The sequence below is a fragment of the Myxine glutinosa genome, chromosome 2 (genome assembly GCF_964187855.1).
Source record: "Myxine glutinosa chromosome 2, kmMyxGlut1.1, whole genome shotgun sequence".
NCBI lineage: Eukaryota > Metazoa > Chordata > Myxini > Myxiniformes > Myxinidae > Myxine > Myxine glutinosa.
The window spans coordinates 114,826,264-114,840,062 of record NC_136262.1 but is presented as its reverse complement, the minus strand read 5'-3'; the positions used below and the strand labels follow the sequence as shown (position 1 = coordinate 114,840,062).

Sequence of the window (13,799 nt, the reverse complement as noted above, 5' to 3'; positions counted from 1 at the left end):
TGATGTGTTGGTTTGGGGGATGCGTTGGTTTGGCGGATGTGTTAGTTTCGCGCATGTTATCGTTTGGCGCATGTTATCGTTTGGCGGATGTGTTGGTTTAGCATATGTGTTGGTTTTTACGGATGTTTTGGTTTCGCGGATGTATTGGTTTGGCAGATGTGTTGGTTTGGTGGATGAGTTGGTTTGTCGCATGTGTTGATTTGGCACATGTGTTGGTTTTTGCGGATGTATTGGTTTCGTGGATGTGTTGGTTTGGTGGATGGGTTGGTCTGGCGGATGTATTGGTTTGGCTGATGTAATGGTTTGGCGGATGAGTTGGTTTGGCGGATGTGTTGGTTTGGCGGATGTGTTGGTTTGGCGGATGTGTTGGTTTGGCGGATGTGTTGGTTTGGCGGATGTGTTGGTTTGGCGGATGTGTTGGTTTGGCGGATGTGTTGGTTTGGCGGATGTGTTGGTTTGGCGGATGTGTTGGTTTGGCGGATGTGTTGGTTTGGCGGATGTGTTGGTTTGGCGGATGTGTTGGTTTGGCGGATGTGTTGGTTTGGCGGATGTGTTGGTTTGGCGGATGTGTTGGTTTGGCGGATGTATTGGTTTGGCGGAATGAGTTGGTTTGGTGGATGAGTTGGTTTGGTGGATGAGTTGATTTGGCGGATGCGTTGGTTTGGAGGATGCGTTAATTTGGCGGATGTGATGGTTTGGCAGATTTTTCACATAAGTTGTTGACTTGTGGCCTTTGTTGACCTTTTGGCCTATGTTTCCCGAAAAAAAAATTGCTTGTTGAATTCACTGACCTGATATGAAAATCCTTTTCAAATTTCAAGTAAATCGGATGAAAATTGAGGATTTTTGAAATTCGACAGTTTGTTGACCTCTGGCCGATGTTGACCTTTTGACGTCAAAATCAATAGGCTTCTTCCTTTTGACTAACTCTATCGATTGGTGATGATTCGTAAAGATCGGCTTCAAATTGTGAGCTGGAGGCGATTGACAGACAGACAGACAGAGAAACAGACGACCAAGCAATATGAGGGAGAGGGGGAGGTAAGTCAATTCCCTTCGTATAACACTCCTTTAACATGGTAACACTCACTCCTTTAACATAGATGTCTATCGTGTTTGATCACCTCGTGGTAAGTCGATGAACTACTATAGTATTTGCTTTTGGTTCTGCAAGATTACACTTGTTTTTTCGATTTGAGATGGCCGAAGGAAATTTCATATTGTAAGTTCTTCTTTATCTCGTACAATGGAAGCAGCAGTAAACTTGGGTGTGTCAATTTAAAGCTTCAAGTCAAAACGTATTTTTGTTTCTTTTGAGCAATAGAAACCTGATATATTTATTACTCCCGCAAGGGTGTAATGCATTCGATTGTGTCCGTCCGTGTGTGTGTTCGTGTGTTTGTGAACAAGATATCTGGAAAAGTTCTGAACAGATTTGGCTGAAAGTTGGTGGGATGATTGGCCTTGGGATAAGGAAGAATTGATTAGTTTTTGGTGAAGCTCAGGATATTATTCTGGATCCAGGAAATTTTTTGGGGAATTTTTTTTCTGTTTTACTGCATTAAAGCTTTTATTCTCATTCTTAAATGATGTTTTTCTCCTCTAATTCCGAGATATGTCGAAATAAATTATCTGACAGGGCCTACTTTCTTTTTCATGTATTGTTTTGGGGAGAGGGGATGTTAAACAAAACGTATTATTCCAACTTGACCCACGGCGGGAGTACGCGCTCTACTGAGGTTTGAGTGGCGCTCTAGTTTTAAATTTAATTACGCAATTAATCAATCAGTTATTGTACACGTACCTACAAACTCCGTCTCTATGTATGTGCTGCACGGCGGCATCGCCAGAAATGTCTCGCGCTGGAGGATATGTTAGGGGAACGGGGGGGTGGGGGGGGGGGAGCGAGCCCCTTGGCAAAGCGAGCGATTTGTTTTTTTCATAGCGTCATAGCGTCATAGCGTTCATAGTGTCATAGCGTTCATAGCGTTTCATAGCGTCATAGCGATTTTTTTTTTCATATCGTTCATAGCGTCATAGCGTCATCACGTGATCGCTCTGAGCGAATCAGCGCCCACCTGCTCTGATTCCGTTGATTCCGTGCGCTGAAATGCGCTGAGGTAAATATGAATAAAAAATATGGATCGTCAAATATTTTGAGTTCGGCCATGTTCGTCCCAGGCTCAATGGGCATGTCTATGCCAAATATCAAGCACGTAAGCCTCTCCGTTTAGGAGTCTATCGGTAACATTACACACACACACACACACACACACACACACACACACACACACACACACACACACACACACACACACACACACACACACAAACTGTGTTTTATATATATAGATGGGGTCGATGTACTTTGCAACAACAACAACCTTAACCCTAACCCTAACAAACTCCATCTCTATGTATGTGCTGCACGGCGGCATCGCCAGAAATGTCTCGCGCTGGAGGATATGTTATTTATTTATTTGGGATGGGGTCGGTGTACTTTGTATTTGTCTCTACTTGTCTTTATTATTTCTATATTATACATTTATAATAAACTTTGGACGAATGATTTGTGTATTGGCATAAGCATAACTGTTTTCACACAATATACTTCCGGTAGTAAATGTGCGCTTTCGTGACGTCATGACGCAGAACGTACACACCGGTCTGACGCCATCACGTATCGGACATTTTCCTACGTCTGACAACGTAACGGAAGCGTGGTTTGTTTAACTAACGTGTTCCACCTCAAAGGCATGATGGATTCGTGGTCCAAATCCGTTGACGACCAGGAGTCGCGACAACTCACCGAAACGACGGTTCGTATACTCCGTGTTCTTTAATTATCATCAGTAATGTCTAATTCGGCAAATTGTGAGGGTTTTTATTGGGTTTGTCACGACGGCCTAACCCGTGAGGGCCGCACTGTGCGGTGTCTCCGCGCTGTGCCTGCCGCCTGGGATCCGATCTCGGCCCAGTTAGAAAACCGTCATCTCGGGTGATTCATCAATGTGTGTGTGCCCCGTCCCTCGGATGAACGTTAAGCCGGGCATCCCGTCTGCTAGCATTCGTTGGGTTTCCATGATTGGTATCCTTCGGGAAGAGCAGGAGCTTTCACCAGGATCCTGAATAAACAAGCAATCTGAGTATTGCACTGCATTACATGTCCTCTACCGGCAGTCTGTCGTCCGGAAAACTGTGGGGGAAATGACCAAAGTTCAAAGTGCCATAACTTTGTCAAAAATGATCGAAACGTCGTGAAGTTCGAACTTGATCTGTAACTTATCATAAGGAAACCATGGACCAAGTTTGAAATAATTAGCATTAAGAGTTTAGAAAAAAATGTCCGGAAAGCTGTTCTTTGCGTGACGGACTGACAGTGACAGACGGACAGATTGACAGATGGAGGGACGGAGTGCAAACCTATAGTCCCCTGCGGTGTACACCGGGAGGGGACTATTATTACAAACTCTCGCCCGAACTACCAAGTCAAACCTCAGGCCTAACCAGCCAACTTTTTTTTTTTTGTACAAGATCGAGGCTCATGTAAGAGCTAACAACAGGCAACAACAACAGGCATTTTAAGGCCATTTTCCCTGCTAGAGCGGGGGTTAGCCCCATGACCCCATGGTTAGCCTTGCGGTCCCCATGACAATCTTCTCCATTTTTCCCTATTTTCTGCATCTCTCCTTGTTAACCCCCTTGCCCGCATTTCTTCTTCGACCATCTTTAGCCAAGTCTTTCTCGGTCTTCCCCGTCCTCTACTTCCTTCTACATTCATTTCCATCATTCTTCTCAACCAGTCACTTTCATCCTTCCTCAACACATGACCAAACCATCTCAACCTGTTCCTCTTCACAGCATCAATCACAGGCTCTATTCCCATCATCTTTCGCAATTCAACATTTGTCTTCCTCTCTCTCAACGATACTCCGCACATCCGTCGAACCATTCGCATTTCCACCCTTTCCAGCCTTCGTTGCTGCTCTACGTTCATTACCCATGTCTCGCTCCCATAAATCATAACACTTCTCACACATGCAGCATACACCTTTCCCTTCAGCTTCAACGACACTCCCCTCCTCGTCAGCACGCCACTCAGTTCCCGAAACTTCTTCCTTGCACATCTCACTCCTGCAACCGTTGCCGAGTCTGGGGTCAGGGTTGATGGGGTAGAAAAGATCATGGTTGTGGGTCGGTGATGATCTGAGATGGTGGCGAGCAACTGTCTTGAAGAATGAGATTGAACAGACTGAGGAAGTTGGTTCCACTGGTGTGAGAAAAGAGGAACAAATGAGTGGAGGTTAGCAGTGAGTCTGGATTGAGGTAGTTTCACCCAAGGTGGTTAATGGTGGACCATGTGTGCTTTGGGGAAGGGTTAGGGTGTGGGTGGGTTTGGGATTACGGAGGGAGTGGGGTAGCATAGAAATGGCAGGGGTGAGAGACTCAAAAGGAGGTGGAAAAGACGGAAAGTCGACTTACCTGCCTGCATTTGAACATAGATGGACTCTTCACCAGCATTTCGTTTCATGGGTTCGAATGACTGAGGGTGTAGCGGTTACCGCTGGATGCACACAATCGCCTTGCACCGGCCAGAACACGGCCAGACACGCCTCTCCCGGGCATGCCCGGACTCACTGTTCCCGGGCACGCCCGAACCTCCCGGGCACGCCCGGTCTCGTCTTTCCCGGGCTCGCCCAGAGCGTCCAGGCATGCCCGCTATCGCCTTTTCAGGGCTCGCCCAGAGCGTCCGGGCATGCCCGCTATCGCCTTTCCAGGGCTCGCCCAGAGCGTCCGGGCATGCCCGCTATCGCCTTTCCAGGGCTCGCCCAGAGCGCCCGGGCACGCCCAGCCTCGACTTGCCAGGCCGCAGCCAAACACGCCCGGGCAGGTCCAGACTCGCCTTTCCAAGGCTCGCCCTTGACACCCGGGCATGCCCGGTATAGCTTTTGCCGGGCAAACTTCCCGACATAAATGTGTATATATATTGCTGCCCGATAAACGGGCTTGTCAGAATACCTGAGCTGTTTTGTTTCAATAAAGCAACTCGGACGAATTCCGTCTTTGGTCGCGTCAATTCTTTCGACTCGCGTTGGAGCGCAGTTCCTTCAAGGGATTGATTTTTTGAGGTGTAGAATGTAGATGAAGGACAGGTGTGATGGACCATATGGCCTCCTCTTGTCTCCAAGGTCCTTGTGTTTCCTCATCAGTCAGACAAAGTAAGGCTGGCATGGTGAGGCCTTGGTGGATATAGAGGATTCATGTTCTGATATAAATTAATTGCAAGCCTATTTGTCAGTTACAGTATTTGAATGTAGTGTGTGCTCGATGTTTTTTTGCAATGAGGATGTCAAATGCACCATGGTGGGATTCCAGTAGTGCGTGATGAGTATACCTGGGGCAGATTTGGTGATTTTCTGTGTCTGCGTACTTGTGTGTCACATAGAAAAGTCTGAACAATGTTTTGGGAACCATGACATTGGGCGAGAGAGACACGAAACCTGCATCGGCTTCAGCATCTCCTCAAACTCCCACTTCTGCCTGTCGCACTCCAGTCCCGACCACCGTCCACAGCTCCCCCGACGTGTCTGTCACCTCTTCTCCAAAATTGGACGGTGAGGCTACATTGTTACATTGTACAAGGGCTCTACTTCCCTGTGATAATGAAAGCTACGTCAATTACTTTCTACCGCAGCATGAACCCGAAACGTGTCATTTAGATTTGGCCTTTATCACAAGTGTGTCTGCTCACATTCCAATTGGTTGTCAACCTTTGGGGACCCCGGCGTGTTATTTTGGACAAAAATGAAAATTGCGAAGGCAACCCTTCACCATCACGTGTCTGTCTGGCGGCACCCTCATTCGCCACGTCTTCAGGTTGGTGAGGCAGCCGACATGCCCCATGAGATGCGGCCATGTTCCTGGTGGTTTACGTGTGGCATGCTGCAGCCACAGATGTGTACTCGTTCTCTTTCCGATGCTCTCTCTCCCCTCCTGCAGGCGCCGTAAATGACTGCAAGAAAAACGATGAAGACAATGACCTTACAAGTAAGTTGATGCCCTTTGTTTGAAACCATAAGGGGCTTAGACTATTTTTGCCTGCCGGGTTAGGCCGGTGGGATGATGTGGATTATTTTAAATGGCCGCAGAAATAAAGAAAACCCAACTTTTCTTAACATGCACTGGTAGTGTATAAGTTTTGATGGAAAATAAACCTAGTTCTGGTGGTCATGCAAAATAATTGACCAGAGGTGGTTTTATCACGAGGTTTGAAAAGATCACGAACGGAACGGGTGGTTTACGTGATGCAGGCGGTGTGTTTGAATGTGCTGGGATTTGTGTTGGACAAAGCTGCCCTTGGCAGTTCTACAAGGTTATGCTTGCACAGACAAGTTTAGAGTTTGTTTGTTTATATCCATCATTCGTGCTTGTGTGTTCTTCCTGATGATTTGTCAGCCCTGCCAAACCTGATTATTATTATTTTGTATATTTAAGATTGCAAATTATGTAGATTGTGTATAGTATTTTTGAAATTGTACCTTGGGGTTACTAATGCATAAAAGAGAACAGATATCTCCTTAATGAATATTTTAGAATAAGGGTTAGGGTAGGGTAGGGTAGTTGTTAGGGTTTGGGTTGAGAGTTACTACCTCTGCCACTGAAGGTGGATGGAGGTTGTTTTCACCCCTTTTTTAAATTTGAATTTCTGCGAGCACAATATATAGGTGGAGAAAGGGGTTTCCTGGAGTGAACGTCACAGGTTTGCCTGAGGTGATTAAGAAAGACCCATAACAGAGTAATTGGCTACTGTCGTTCAACACTGCACACCCAGATCGCGACTCACGTCAGGCTCCCTTGGCCTCATTTGCATATGACGTGTGACGCCTCATCGGTGTGATGCTGTATAACATTCAGAATCACATTTTTGTCCCCCGTCGCGGAGCGAAAGGGGGACGATGGTTTTCCCCTCCGTCCGTGTGTACGTGCACTGCAATATCTTTATAAAAGTAAGCGAAGGACCGAATTCTAATTTGGTGTGTGGGTGTATCTAGGCATAAGGAAGAACGCTATTGAAAATTGGGTCGCCACCTCAAAATCCAAGATGGCCGCCTTGGGTCTTCCACTTTGTCAACTCACATCACTTCACCGACGGGGGACCTAGGCGTAACGCTTGTCCATTTTGCATGGTGTCGTGGTTGTTGGACAAGTGATCTGGCGAGGCAGATTCCAAAGTGATTGACCGATGCGGTTGTGTTGATATGGCGCATCAGACTTATAACGGGCAATTGGAGTGACTGACGACCATTACAATATCAATTTCCACTCATCTGCCGGCATTAGATGGTGGGTGTTTCCCCACACCTGCCACGGATCTACTCTTGTTTGAACCTGAAACAACAGACTTTCGATGTCCCTTGTTGAGTCCATTAAATCAGCCTTGTTCTACAGTTGCATTCGCTCTCGTGCTTCCATTGTTACTGAGGGATTCTGGTCTTGATGTATTGAAACTGTGATGAAGATACCACCCAGCCATTGATATACCTTGTGTGGTGGTTTTGCATCATCTTGTACATCCAATATCATGTACAGTACTGATTGAGCATGTTTCTCACGTCTGTGTGCACGTGTTTGCAGTCAATAAGGCAGAGGTGTCTTTACTGAATAAGCTTGTACGACAGTCTCTTGCGGAGTCTCGGCATGACATCGAAGTGAAGCAAAGAGACCCAAGCTCACCTCTTTACTCTGTGCACTCCTTTGAAGAGCTACACCTGTGAGTTATATGAAACTGTGGATGGAAAGTTTTTATGTTGGGTTTAGGGATGAGCTTGCACGTAAATCACATTCAGGACAAAGGCATTAGTCGCCATCGGTGTAGTTTTACATTTGTAATTACAAAGATATTGGTCAATCAGAGATTGCAGACCCTTGCCAGGACCTGTTTTGTATGGTGTATTTTGTGTGGCAAATAAATGGAAGGATTTACTAAATGAAAGGTCATTGACTGCATAGGAAAGGTCCAAATGGTCTAGTTGTAAAGGTCAAATGTCTGAAAAGTTGTACAGGCTTGAAAATGTTCAAATGGTCTAAACTCTAAAGGGTGTTAAAAGGTCGAAGGGTTCTAAAGGGTGTAATTTAAGGTGTAAAGGGTCGGAATTGTCTCGCGAGCTGAAAAGGGCTCTGAAAGTTGTAAAGGTCTGAAAGGTCTTAGAGGTTCTAAATGTTCTAACAGGGTATATGGGGTCTTAGAGATCTAGAGAGTCTTAGGTCTTATGGTTCTAAAGGATGTAACGAGGTTGAAGGGGGTCTATATCTCTTAGTTAGCTACGAGGTCTAAAGGGATTTTAGAAGTCTTAAGGGGTCTAAAGGTATATAGGGGTCTAATGCAATTAATGCGCCTGCGTGCATAAATGACGGACAAACAAGAAAGACGTCGTGCAAAGAACTATACTTGCAAATTCCATCCCCACGCCCCACCCCCCAAAAAGTTGCCATGGAGACATCAAATTGCCCATTAAGATTAAAATTGACGATCTTAATCATAGCTCTGGTCAATCGGATGTGAAGAGAAACGGGTTGAGAGGGTTTGGTCATGTGTTGAGGAAGGATGAAAGTGACTGGTTGAGAAGAGTGATGGAAATGAATGTGGAAGTCGAGGACGGGGAAGACCGAGAAAGACTTGGCTAAAGATGGTGGAAGAAGAAATGTGGGCAAGGGGGTTAGCAAGGGGAGATGTAGAAAATATGGCAAAATGGAGAAGATTGTCATGGGGACGGCAAGGTTAACCCCCGCTCTAGCAGGGAAAATGGCCTTAAAATGCCTGTTGTTGTTGTTTGATCAATCAGATGAAAATTGATGATTTTTCAGACAAATTGATGATTTTAGAAGTTTGACCTTGAGTTGATCTTTGACCTTTTGACCTCAAATAGTTGGTTTCCCAATTCAGAGATGCACTATGCAATTGCTTTATAATTTTCAGGCTAATCAGATGAAAATTGACGATTTTAGAAATGTGACCTTAAGATGACCTTTGACCTCAAAATCGATAGGCTTCTCAGTTGTGACTACCTCTACAACTTCGTAAAGTTTCATGACGACTGGTTTCGAATTGTGACTTGTAGACAAGTGACAGAAAAAAAAAAGGACAGTGACAAGTGACAGACAGACAGACAGAATAGCAAAGTTGACTGACCAATGCACTTGAAAATCTTCAATCAAAGCATAAACACGTGTAAAGTACAGTACATCAAACGGACAACCCCAAAGTGACGTTTTTACCGATGCCCTCTACTAATATTTTTTCAGTAGAAAGTAATTACATGTACTGTCGGACCCCGCTATTCGTGGCTTCAATGGAAAAAGGGGGGGATTGGTTCCCGAATCGCGAAAATCCACAAAAGTCAAGGCAAATCCCGCGAATGTCGAGGGAAATCCCGTGAATGTCGAGGGAAATCCCGCGAATGTCGATGAAAATCCATGAATGTATGCTGTGCCATTGTTTCAATGGGGAAAAAGGGAGACAGCTAATTGCACTAATAGATATGGTGGAGTGTTTTCATTCTGTACAATAACTTGTGGGGTGACGTGTGTCAAAGAATAAACACTTCAATTTAGGTTCAAAGTACAATTTCGTCGTCTGTAGAGTAGACAGCACCAAAAAGGAAAATAGATACGTGCACGGAGAGGTGCAACACGCACATACAGTCGCATGAAGTTGCCTGTAATTCAGTCCTTGGAACATTCAGAATATATACTGATTTACGAGGTGGAGGGAAGATTGAGTCGGCGATAACTCGCCTACTCTTTGTGAAAGACACCATTTCAGTTGTTTCCACACATGTTGAGTTTAAGGATTTTAACGAGTAAACACCAGATGTTTGATTTGATATTAGCACACTGCAGACTCTGTGATCTGTTATTTCTCACGAACAGCTCTCACATTATAACATTTCTTTAACACAGAGATGCTCAGCATTTCCCTCTCGCTATACTCAGCATTACCAAAAAATGCTTCGCAGGCAATCACATGGTCTCTAGGGCTCGGCATTACCTTGTATGGTCAAAATTCTCTTTTTCAACAAGAAACATTGTAGAATAATTATTCTGCTTCCACACGTGTTATGCAGCTGGTGGAATATCCCGCGATGCTGTTCACAGTGTGAATGGTGGGATATTCCGCAAAGCAATGTTTACTGTGTGAACGGCGGGATATCCCACGAAGTTAGCTTGGTCGTGAAAACGCGAAGCACAGTGCTGCGAATGTAGAAGCAGGTCATGCTTGCGGCTGAATTTTTTTTTGCACCCGCAAAAAAACGTGAATATATGGGATATAGGGCTGCGAATAGAGAAGCAGGTCGTAATTTATCAACCGCGAATACACAGGACATAGGGCCGCGAATAGAGAACAACAACACAACAACAACATGCATTTTAAGGCCATTTTCCCTGCTAGAGCGGGGAGCGGGCCTTGCGGTCCCCATGACAATCTTCTCCATTTTGCCCTATTTTTTGCATCTCCTTGTTAACCCCCTTGCCCGCATTTCTTCTTCCACCATCTTTAGCCAAGTCTTTCTCGGTCTTCCCCGTCCTCTACTTCCTTCTACATCAATTTCCATCACTCTTTTCAACCAGTCACTTTCATCCTTCCTCAACACATGACCAAACCATCTCAACCTGTTCCTCTTCACAGCATCAATCACAGGCAATATTCCCATCATCTTTCGCAATTCATCATTTGTCTTCCTCTCTCTCAACGATACTCCGCACATCCATCGAACCATTCGCATTTCCACCCTTTCCAGCCTTCGTTGCTGCTCTATGTTCATTACCCATGTCTCGCTCCCATAAATCATAACACTTCTCACACATGCAGCACACACCTTTCCCTTCAGCTTCAGCGACACTCTCCTCCTCATCAGCACGCCACTCAGTTCCCGAAACTTCTTCCATGCACATCTCACTCGAGCAACCGTTGCCGAGTCTGATCCAAGATCCAACTCAACATTTCCTCCATCTGCGGCTCCCTCTGTGCACACCTTACATTTGAATGTAGCTGCCACACAGGTAAATGACCCTCTCAGACCACTACATTTTTGATGAACCCACTCAGCGCACATTGTACATTGAATAGAGTTCACTCCGACACCCTTCCTGCACACAGCACATGGCCACTTCCCAGTTCTTTCCACCTCACCACATGCTTTACCACTTGCCATCACCTTCGTCTTTCCGATATTCACCTTCAGACCTTTTGTCTCCATACATTCCTTCCACTTGTTCATCTTTTCCTTCAGTCCATCCATACTTTCCACAATCAACACCAGATCATCTGCATACAACAACTCCCACGGTAAACCCTCCTTTATGTTCTGAGCCAGCACCTCCATCACAGCTACAAATAGTAGTGGACTTAGTACCGACCCCTGATGCACTCCCACCTTCACCTCAAACTCACCACTGTTCCCGTCCTTCGTCCTTACAGCTGTGCGCGCTCTTTTGTACATTGCCATCACTACTCTGATCAACCATTCCTCCACTCCTAACTTCCTCAATGCCCATGTCAATACTTTGTGTGGAACCCTATCGAATGCTTTCTCCAGATCAACAAACCCAAAAAACAACTTCTTCCTCTTCTCCATGTACTTCTCCTGCAACTGCCTCACAATGAAAAGCGCATCTGTCGTTCCTCTTCCTGGCATAAATCCAAACTGCATTTCGTCGATCTTCACTTTCTTCCTTATCCTCCTCTCCAACACCCTTTCCAATACCTTCATTCCATGCTCCAATAACTTTATCGCTCGGTACGAGCCACACTCCAGAGGGTCACCTTTCCCCTTGTATAGAGGGACGAGGGTACTCAGTTCCCAAACCACTGGAATGCGGCCTTCTTTCACCACCAGATTACAGATCTCTGTCATTCTCTTCACACCCCAACTTCCTGCTGCCTTCAACAAATCTCCCACAACTCCCGTCGGTCCTCCCGCTTTTCCTCTCTTCATTGCTTTTATCGCTTCCTCAACTTCCTTCTCAGTTATCTTCTCTGCCTGTCCTAAAACTGGGTTACTCTCTATGTTGCCATCCCATTCATTCTCTGCATTCAACAGCATTTCCATATATCTTTTCCATCTTCCTTTAATTCCATCTGGGTCGACAACGATTTGTCCCACTTCATCCTTCAAGCAACTCACCCCCATCACATCACACCTCTCTTTCGCTATGTGCTTTGCAATCCTGAATACTGCTTTCTGACCCTCTTCCGAATCCAAGCGTTCTCCGAACATTTTCCTACATGCCTCCTGCGCCTTTGCTACCTCTTTCTTTGCAGCCTTCCTGGCTGCCTTATAACTTTCATGCTCTGCTGTTTCTGCTTCCGTACCCTTCGCCTTCTGCCACTCCTTGAACTTCTTCCTCTTCTCGTCAATCCTCTTTCCAACTTCATCATCCCACCACCATGTTTCCGAGTGCCTCGGTGGTCCTTTTGTCCATCCACATACCTCACCAACGGCTCCCAACAGACTAGCTTTCATTGACATCCAACCACTTTCAAGCTCAACCACATCATCCTCTACCCTACTCAGCCTCTCTTTTAATGCCTCCCTTACTGTCACCTCTTTCAACCTCCACACCTTCATTCTTGGTTGGTACTTCACCCGCCGAGCTTTCTTCGCACCTTTCACCCTTATGTCGCAGACAACCAAGTGGTGCTGTGAAACAGCCTCCTCCCCCGGGGTCACCTTTGTGTCCCGGAGGTGCCCCCTATCTCGCCTACGCACCATCAGGTAGTCAACGGTTGTCGTCGACCCACCTGACGTGTATGTAACAAGCTTATTATCCTCTTTCTGGAACTGAGTATTACAAATCAACAAAGCAGCTCCATCAGCAAACTCCAAAAGCCTTTTACCTTCTCCATTTCTCACACCATATCCGTAACCCCCATGAACTCCCTCAAAACCATCCATACCCTTTCCCACATGTCCATTCAGGTCTCCTCCCACCACAACAACTTCCTCATCTTTCACGTTTTCCATCAGCTTCTCTATCGCACACCAGAACTTGTCCTTCTCTTCATTGCTTCGACCAACCTGCGGAGCATATCCCGAGATGACGTTCACCAAGAGCTTTCCAATCATCATTTTCACCATCATCAACCTATCACTCACTCACTCTAGTCACACTCACCACACTGTCTACAAACTCCTCAGAAAACAGGACACCAACACCATTCATGCCCTCCGGGCACCCTTGCCACACAAACTTGTATTTCTGTCCCTGCCTACCCTTCGCCATTCTCACACCACTTCCCTTCCATCTCGTCTCTTGCACACAACATATGTCCACTCTTCTTCTGACCAATACTTCCACCACTTCTCCTGATCTCCCTGTCATTGTCCCTACATTCCATGTCCCAAACCTCAGAAACCGATCTCCACTTCGGGCTGCACCCTGCCAATATGTAGTTGTAATTGTCATGGTTCTCTTTTTGAGGCAATGTTTTTATGGCCGGATGCCCTTCCTGACGCCAACCCTCTTAGTCGTCTCTTACGACACGCAGGGATACGATGTACCTATTCTGACCAGGGTACACACTGGGAAACGTTTAAAACATGGAAATTCTGGGGGGAGTGGGGGGGGGGGGGGGCGGCAGCGTCAGCATCACGGCTGCGGTTTAAACATATTCCAACAATATCCAAACAGAACCATGAAAACCATGAAAAACAATCTGGGAAAAGTCTCCAAGCGAGAACGTGGATTTGAGAAGGAAGGAGCAGAGGCGGAAGAGAAACGAGATACAGGGGGCGGGG

At 46.0% G+C, this 13,799-nt stretch overlaps 1 protein-coding gene across 1 annotated transcript in view; it reads left to right on the top strand.

Moving 5' to 3' along the window:
- The first annotated feature begins 2,678 nt into the window (after window positions 1-2,678).
- Window positions 2,679-13,799, top strand: part of LOC137418242 (ATP-dependent RNA helicase DDX19A-like) — a 31,936-nt gene continuing 20,815 nt past the window's right edge. The window contains exons 1-4 of the mRNA XM_068104259.2: window positions 2,679-2,819; window positions 5,447-5,615; window positions 6,001-6,048; window positions 7,636-7,771. Coding sequence (XP_067960360.1) covers window positions 2,757-2,819; window positions 5,447-5,615; window positions 6,001-6,048; window positions 7,636-7,771 — 416 coding nt within the window. The 5' untranslated portion in view covers window positions 2,679-2,756. The remainder of the gene's footprint in view (window positions 2,820-5,446; window positions 5,616-6,000; window positions 6,049-7,635; window positions 7,772-13,799) is intronic.